At 41.9% G+C, this 8324-nt stretch overlaps 1 protein-coding gene across 1 annotated transcript; it reads left to right on the forward strand.

The window, feature by feature from the left end:
• Nucleotides 1–1122: 1122 nt before the first annotated feature.
• LOC125507038 (nucleolar complex-associated protein 2-like) lies at nt 1123–7808 on the forward strand. The gene is made up of 11 exons (XM_048671735.1): nt 1123–1326; nt 1430–1508; nt 1778–1883; nt 2550–2601; nt 2677–2771; nt 3173–3238; nt 3373–3885; nt 4519–4818; nt 5542–5871; nt 6366–6572; nt 6848–7808. The coding sequence occupies exons 1-11, from the start codon at nt 1215–1217 to the stop codon at nt 6929–6931; spliced, it is 1944 nt and encodes a 647-aa protein (XP_048527692.1). The 5' UTR covers nt 1123–1214; the 3' UTR covers nt 6932–7808.
• Nucleotides 7809–8324: the final 516 nt, after the last annotated feature.

The raw sequence follows: 8324 nt of genomic DNA on the forward strand, positions 1-8324 counted from the left end.
TAGATATATGGAAGAAGCGGATTTTCACCAGCTTTCCAATGCCATCTTATTTGCACAATTCCGACAAACCATTTGAAAACTAAGTCCAAAATACGATTCGCGTTTCCGGTTTTGAGAAAAATGGTTTTTTCAAAACTGCTTTTAAACCATAATGATGTTGTAAAAAATTCATACATACTTGTAATGTAGCTGTCAAGAGCTTTCCAACGATATATTACACGCCTCATTCTGACCAAAAAAAATCACAAGTTTTTTTTGAACTAGATAGGCTGATAAGTTCGACAAGATGAAAATCATCAGTACAACCGCCTGAAACCGTCAGTTCAAATAGGGTAACAGAATAATATTCTGTTAGGCGAAATAGAATAGCCCAAATGTGTGTGTGTGTGTGTGTGATATTTGTGTTTTGAAAATGCACGGAAATAACATAAAACGGATAAAACAGTGGCAATACAGGCTTTTTGCCATTTGTCAGCGGACGGCAAAGACCTTTGCCGTCGATAGGCAAACGGCAAAGGGGACACGTGACAACAACCCGTACAACCTGAGAGCACCAGGTCTGACCCATTTGGTCATTATGCCATCTGTTGGTAGACGACAAAGACATACAAGGCAGACAGCAAAGTCTTAGAAGGAGTGACATGCAGGCAAAGCCATGCTAAAGTCATATGGCAGACAGCAAAGGGCTCTGGTTCTTTGGCGTCAGTTGGCGGATGGCAAAATCTGCCTTTAGCCACCTAACGGGGCTAACAACTATTTTTTGCCATCCAAGATCTTTGGCGTCTACTTGGCCAAGAAAGCGAACGACAAACTTTGCCATCCGTTGTCTTTATGCAGACAACAAACAATGTCATTACCGGAGCTTACTGTGATGGATTTGTTTGCCGTCTGTGACAGACTGCAAAGTGGTTTGCCGTCTTGTAGTGCGACAGGCGCCGATGAGAGGATCTAAAACCCTAACGAGAGGGGAAACCCTATAGTTTGTATTAGTTTTTTTTTTCTTGAGGTATAGTTTTGTACTGTATCTAGTTGAACCCGAATGGGCTTATGGCGCCATATGGGCTTGCAGCCTGCTAGAGCAAACGGAAGAAGAATGAAGGGGAAGCTCCGTCAGCTCCGGCTTCTTTTCCTGGGAAACCCTTGAACCCTTTCTCCCCGCCGTCTCCTCCCCTCCCCTCCCCACCCCACCCCCACTGCCCACGCGAGCGGCGGCGATGGCCAAGAAGCTCGGGAAGAAGGCCCGCAAGTTCGCCCACAAGCACCTCCAGGGCGGTGCCAAGCGCAGCCGCAAGCTCCGCTCCCAGTTCAACCGCCGCACCCGCAAAGGCCCGTGCTTTCCCCCGCCGCCGCCGCCCCCTCTGCCAAGTGTTTGTTTGTTTGGGTTCCGCGGCGTGCTGATTCGAGCTTCTCCCTTTTGTTTTCTCATCAGATGGGAAGGGCCGGGAGGACGACAACCGCCTGGACGGCGACGGCGGCAGCGAGGAGACCCGCCGCAACGACCCCACCATGTATATTCATCGTACCCTCCACTGCTCGTGCTCTGTTATTTACATAGCTTTGGTGGGAGCGCACATTGAGTAATTTTGCTGCAATGTTACCTACAGCCATTTGACTAAACCTTGCTTGCAAATTTGGATATGTTGCGGATGTAGATTTCATGTTGTGTCTCTATTTACCGTAAAAATTCATTCATGATAATACTGTTTGGTAATGCATTGATTTTTAGGTCTTTCTTTCTTTTATTTATTGAACTAAGCTCAATATGCTTTTCCTTTAGGAACATGAACGATGATGTAGCTACTTTGGCTAACTGTTTAGAGTTTCCAGAAGATGAGAATGAATTAGATGGGGATCTATCCGACAGTGATGGCTATCTTTCAGAGGTATGTTTGCCATTCTTCTATCAAGTCTCTTATTCATCTTTGGCAAGCAATATACATTTAGGAATAGTCACACCCACCATAGCTTTCGCACTCGTTTCGTATTTTAACGTGATGTTTCTATCCATGCCAAGCTCAAACATATACAAATTTACCATCATCCACAGTTCATGCTCAGCCCACAACTACCAAATTTGTCTTACAGTTCTGTGGGCAGTGCTTCGACTTCTGTGCAGAACCTTCTCAAGAATTTTGTTTGGGGGGTCTTTTCTTTTTTGATGTCAAATTGGCAAGTAGCTCTAGAACTTGATTAATCTCTCCGGTTGGAAGGAGCAACTTGGTTGTTCCACTCCCTTTTTTTTGTGATTTCTTCTAGACTGTTGGGTTGGAAATATTTTTCATAATCTGACTGAGGTGCTTAGATCAGTTTAAAACCACTGAATAATATCCAAGGATGATTGCATATTGTCTGTTGGCAATATGTGCACAAGTTTGTACATTATGTGGTTACTATGTTAGTGTGTAATTGCTCTGCAAGTAACTTTTGCACATCAGAAACTGCCGATTATTTGTTTTTTTTTTCAAAATCAGTTGTGTGATTCTATCTACTATTTGTAGTGCTATTGCTTAGTGGCCCTTATAAACTGATCCTTGATGCTTGAAATGCAGGATCTTGAGTGTGTGTACTACTCTGACAGTGATGATGATAATGTTATGAAAGGTAAATTGTATTGTTGTTAACACATATTGAATTTTGTGGTGTGATAGTTTCTAAGCATCAGAATATTTCTTGCAGAGTGTATTGTACAAGATGATCTCGACGAACAGAACAATGAGATGCGCTTGGCTGTAAAAAAGCAAAAGAAAAAGTTGAAGAAGTTGTTGGATAAGGTGAATAGCTGAAAATTGCCTTTAGGTCTTGCCGTCTTACTTGCTGGATATATATTGCTTGGTTTGGTTGCGGGTCTGTAGTTATGTCATGTGTGGACACGCCTCTCTTATAATCTGGTCTCACGATATAATCGTTGTAGATCGGTTTTTGATTAGTGCGGGCTTTCTAGATTTTTAGATTAATGTGCGAATTTCTATCCCTCGAAGCAAACATGAAACATTGAACCACACAAGTTGTTATAGATATATAGGTTACTGCTAGCTATGCTTCTGAATGTTGATCTCATCTAGGAACAAATGATGTTAGACTTTATATTATCTGTCTTTTCTGGAATTCTTTGGCTGCATTGTGCCACCTAGGTGATTTCTATCAGGATTGAGAGTGTTTGTTATATTTGTAGGACCCTAAGTTTGCAAACTTCCTTGAGAAATGGCAATTGGAATTGGTGAACTATGAAAGTAAAGAAGTAAGTTTTACTTATTATTTCTGCTTTATATACTGCAATTCATGTACATCCTTTTTACAATGTACTTCTCGTACCATAAATGATCTCATAAAATAGTTTTTCTTTTGCTACTATTCTGTTCAAATCTTCAATAGGATTCAGATGAACAAGATGAGATGGATTCTGTGGACAACGGGGTCAATTCTGGTGATAAAGATCCTCCAAGTGATAAGATCCTTACAAGCAAGACAATAAGTGAATGGTGTCAACTAGTCTTAGATGAACCTAAAGCACCTGCTCTGCGTAACCTACTAAATGCTTTCCGGGATGCATGTCAATTTGGTCTGAATTCAAATAGCCTTTCCATGCAGAGACTTCAAAGTACCGAAGTATTTTATCAGATAATATCATTTGTTCTTTCTAAGGCAGACAATATTTTCCGTGCTCTCTTAGAAATTTCTGATGATGACAAGGGGAAACTTATGAATCAGAGAAATGGAAAGAAATGGCAAGATATTGAGCCGCTCATAAAGTCTTACTTGCGGAATTCTCTTGATCTGATTAGTCAACTTACTGATAACCAAATACTTACCTATGTCTTGACTCGGCTTAGAACATCTGCGGTATATTTTTCTGCGTATCCCTCAACATCAAGGAGGCTTCTCAAGGTATGTTCCTTGGTGATGTTGCTTGTTGATATTAAATTTAGTTTTGTATGTTATTTTGTTCTTCTGGAAGAGATTCATGTTTGAAACCTGTTCTGGTCAATAATATTAGATCGGTTGAGGACTACTGGCCTTTCTGGTATTCTTTCCCTGTAAAATGGCTGTTTAAAAAAAATCCGTATAGAAGATATTTGCACGACTTCTTCTTTAATAAGGAAGAATGTGAACAAGAGGAAAAAGTCGGTTGTTATTTGGGTTGGGCCATATTCTGTGAACACTGTATTTGTTGGGAATCGATCTGCCTTCCTTATTTTTTTGAACCTGTCATATATTTCTGCTACTGTAAGGAATGTTTCAAACACCTTGAAGCAGTTGTTATCAATCTGTTTGGCTTTCAGTTTTTTGAATAACTGTACTGTGGTATTTTAGTGTTGCCATTTTGGATCAGTACACATCCACCTAAGCTTAGACCCTTGATGCATTGTCACAGTGCTAATGTCTTAATTATTTTAAATTCTTCTGCCCTTCAACCATTCTATGACTGCTTCGAGATAGTCTTACAATATTTTTCTGGTGTAGAATGCCTGACCTTTAATTTCTAATACTAGCTTATCATATACTGTATGTACTCTGCAGATCTTAATTCGCTTGTGGGCAAGTGGTGATCAGAACTTGTCCCTGTCTTCGTTTCTTATGATTCGAGAAGTGGTTTCACTCTTACCTGACTGTCTGGATTTCTGCTTAACTAAAACATATAATGCATACCTTTCTAGTTCCAAGATTGTGGACAACAGAAATATAGAAAATATCGATTTTATTCTGAACTGTCTGGTGGAACTTTATTCTCTGGATATTCAGAAAGCAGGTGAAAGGGCAGTAATTTCTGTGGGACAATTGAGTGCTATTCTTAGACAGGCGTCTAAAACAAAGGGAAAGGTACACATTAATGCTTATATCTGTAGTTGTGCTTGCAGTTGGTTTAGCTCGAGTGTTCCTACCGTATCATGTAGACAGATCCTTTGGACCTGCTTGGATTTGGAGAGATATTCTTGTTTCTCATATCCAAACAAGGCTTTAAGGTGTATCTGCACACCAGTTATAGTCAAATACATTTCGTTTAAATAGACTGGCCTTCTTATTTTTTCTAATTATTCGTTACATTTGCTAAAAAAACATTGCTAAGAAGAGATCCTGGCACATGTGTTCTAACTGTTTGATTCCTTATCGTACAGTGATTGTTAATTCCTATGTTTTTAAGGCGTCCGTAAGGCGGCGTCGAGGCGCCCCCCCCAGCGCTTTGCAAATATACCCGCTTTAGGCGCCTAGGCGTCGAGGCGCCCCCCCCCCCCAAGCGCCTTAAAGCGAAGCATCGCCTTAAAAACATAGGTTAATTCACAAACTGCACCAACTTGCTAATTTGTTATTGCCATAACTTGACACATTTCATAGAATTTTCTTTGTATTGCTGTATTTGACCAACATATACATGCTGCAAGAATTAAAAAAAAATCTTATTATTACACTTGTCTTTTTCACACATCCAAAAGAAAGCAGACTGGTTATTTTCATGTCCACATGGATTCTTTTCCTTGTGGTGGTTTTTATTTGTTCTCTTGACATCACATGGATATTGATATGCTTCTATGTTTGTGGTTGCAGGAAGATCTTTTGAAGATAGATAACTGGCAGTATATAAACTGCATAAACCTATGGGTTAGGTTTATTTGTGTTAATTACAAGGATTGCCACAACCTCCATCTATTATTCTCTTCAGTTGTTCAGATAATAAGGGGGGTGGCTCATTTATTGCCAGGCATGCGATACTTACCACTGAGACTGAAGCTTGCGCACATGCTAAATGAGCTTTCGAATTGCAGTCAGATGTTCTTTCCAGTTCCATCGTTGATATTTGGGTCCCTAGAATTTAGGGAGATCCCTCCGAAAGAGCAAACAGAAAAAGGAAAGACCCACTTTTCGTCACTACTGAAGGTACGCCATTTCATGTATTGCTCAGTTATAACATGTGGAATTTTGTGTTCTTTCATGTCTGTCTTGGAGTCATGAAAATGTCAATTATTATTGTACCAAGCCTCTGAGAAGTATATAACTCTTCGGACCCCCATTCCATATGACTAAATGCTCACTAAAAGTAAACAACCATCCATGCAGTTTCAAGCAATCAACCCCGATGGTCTGTAAACTGTTTTTGTAAGGATTGCTCATTTTTTAACTTGTATAATTACTGCATAGGTATATGCTCAGTTATTAATTAGATAATTAGATAATTTGGTTTCATCTTCTTAAGTATTACTACCTCTGTAGACAAATGTAAGACGTTTTAGGTCACTACTTTAGTGTCTGTGTGGCTCCTGTTTGGTTTCGTCTCTAGTCTGCACCCTGCTTTCTTGGGATTAAAAGTTCGTTCTTGCGGATGTTTCATCTTCCGAAGATAGTTTAAATTAACCCTGTTTTCTGCGTGTTAGGTGCCAAGGAACATGCTGAAATCAAGAGATTTCCAAGAGCAGTGCGTTCTTTCAGCAATCGAGGTTCTATCGGCACATTTTTTCCAGTGGAGCTATCATGTTTCTTTTCCAGAAGTAGCCACCATTCCGCTCATCCTCTTGAAAAGATTGCAAGAGCAGACAACGATTGAGTCCCTCCGCCGTCCTCTTAAACGAATGATAGACCAGGTACTTCAGTCAAAACACGTATTCCGGTTATTTCTAAATCCGTCAGCATCCCTGTAAAGATCAATTCAGCATTGCCACTCTCCAAGGAGGCTTTTACAGTGTAATTGTTGCAAGTTTTGACCATGATTGGTGAACGTCTGGCCGTTTCCATATAAGCTTTAAGCTTTCATGTTCTTTCAATTTTGCGGGAAGCAGGATCACGGCACTTCATTCTTTTGCTTACCTTGCAGTGTTCCGTTTGATATGTGACATCCTTTTGAATGCTGAAACTGCAGGTGAGCGAGAACAGGGATTTTGTGCAAAGGAAGAGGGAGGTGGTCTCTTTCTCCAGTGATCAACACATAGTAAGAGGAGCATGATGCAAGTATCTTTAATATGTTGTGACTGCAGATGGAGCCGCCACCGTGGAGACCCTTCGGGCGGAACTTGCCCGAGCCAAGGAACAAGCCAGGAATAGTGATGTGGCCGCTCTAAAGGCGGTCGAAGAGCTGAGGGCCGAACAGGCTGCACATTGCCAAAGCAAGGAAAGAATAGCCAAGATGGCTGTTGAGTTGAAAGATGCCACCGACCGTTATCAGCTCCTTGAAAAAGAAAGTCGGGCAAAGGTGGCGGACCTAGAGAAGGCCATGGTAGCAGCCAAGGAAGCCCGCTCTAAAATCAGAGCGGCGAAGGAGGAGCTGCGTCAAGCTGGGGATATCGCGGCTGGGAAGCCTTTTTTGTTGCGAACAATGTTCGGAGATCTGAAGTATGCCCCTCTTGATCAACTATGGAGTTCCGCAGACGCATATGTGGATTTGGCAGCTAGTGTGCTGATGCGGCCGAGTACTTCATGGATCAAAATATCGTGAAGTGGAAAAGTTGTTCTGGTGACAGTTCCATGTTCTAGTGCGTCCGTTGTTGCTAAATGAGCGAATGAACAAATGGGCCGATCTGCATAGGTTGTCCGGGCTTGCCATGAGGTCTGTTGTGGATCATCTGTGGCCGGAAGGGCCAAGGCCGAATAGATATTTTAGTTTAGTGCAACAGTTCCTTGGTGTTGTGCCGCACATCGACGCTATGAAGAGGTCGGCGCGCATAGATGGTGCGCGTATGGCACTTGCCCGTGTCAAGACATACTGGGCAGAGATGGAGGCCACCACCATTGCAACCCAGAGTTTGGCCGTAGGCCGAGTATCTGCCGAGCACTACTTTGAAGAAGTCCTTGAAGGCACTCGTTCAATAGAGGCTCAGTGCTCGAAGAATATTATGTTCTAGTGACATGTATTCCCATTGTAAAAACAATGTTTTATTGAGTTATAAAGGTTGTGTTTATACTTTTGCCTGAAAGTATTATGATTCCTCCTGTGCGGCCGTTTATGTATATATGTATATAACCTGAAAGTTTGCAGTCGTCGGCTTCAGCCCCCACGCATACAATGCGGGGGTGTTCGCAAAAAATGCGTATTCACACTTGATCCAACGTCTTGGTCCATTAAGGAGGTGGTAGCGCAGCGAATGAGGCAATCGGACTATATTGCTTTTACACTTTCACTTAGCCATAGGAGTTTTACGGTGGGACTACTATATAGTCCCTGGTACCTCCGCGCTCGTCCGAATACGGTGCGCATACGTACATGACCGGGAAACGGCCCTTCGTTAATGTGGAGGAATCCCGAAGATTCCGCTAAGTCATCGAGTGGTTGACCAGTCTCGCGCTTTATCATGACAGTCAGTTTTCGGCTTTCTCTACTGAGGTGCTCATCCGTATGAACC

Source organism: Triticum urartu, chromosome 5 (genome assembly GCF_003073215.2).
Source record: "Triticum urartu cultivar G1812 chromosome 5, Tu2.1, whole genome shotgun sequence".
NCBI lineage: Eukaryota > Viridiplantae > Streptophyta > Magnoliopsida > Poales > Poaceae > Triticum > Triticum urartu.

What these genes read in the sequence shown, in the direction of transcription:
- LOC125507038 (XM_048671735.1), top strand. Translation starts at nt 1,215, where the DNA reads ATGGCCAAGAAGCTCGGGAAGAAGGCCCGCAAGTTCGCCCACAAGCAC. An exon ending in GTGATGGCTATCTTTCAGAG is followed by an intron (nt 1,884 to 2,549) that starts GTATGTTTGCCA and finishes CTTGAAATGCAG; the next exon opens with GATCTTGAGTGTGTGTACTA. An exon ending in TTAAACGAATGATAGACCAG is followed by an intron (nt 6,573 to 6,847) that starts GTACTTCAGTCA and finishes CTGAAACTGCAG; the next exon opens with GTGAGCGAGAACAGGGATTT.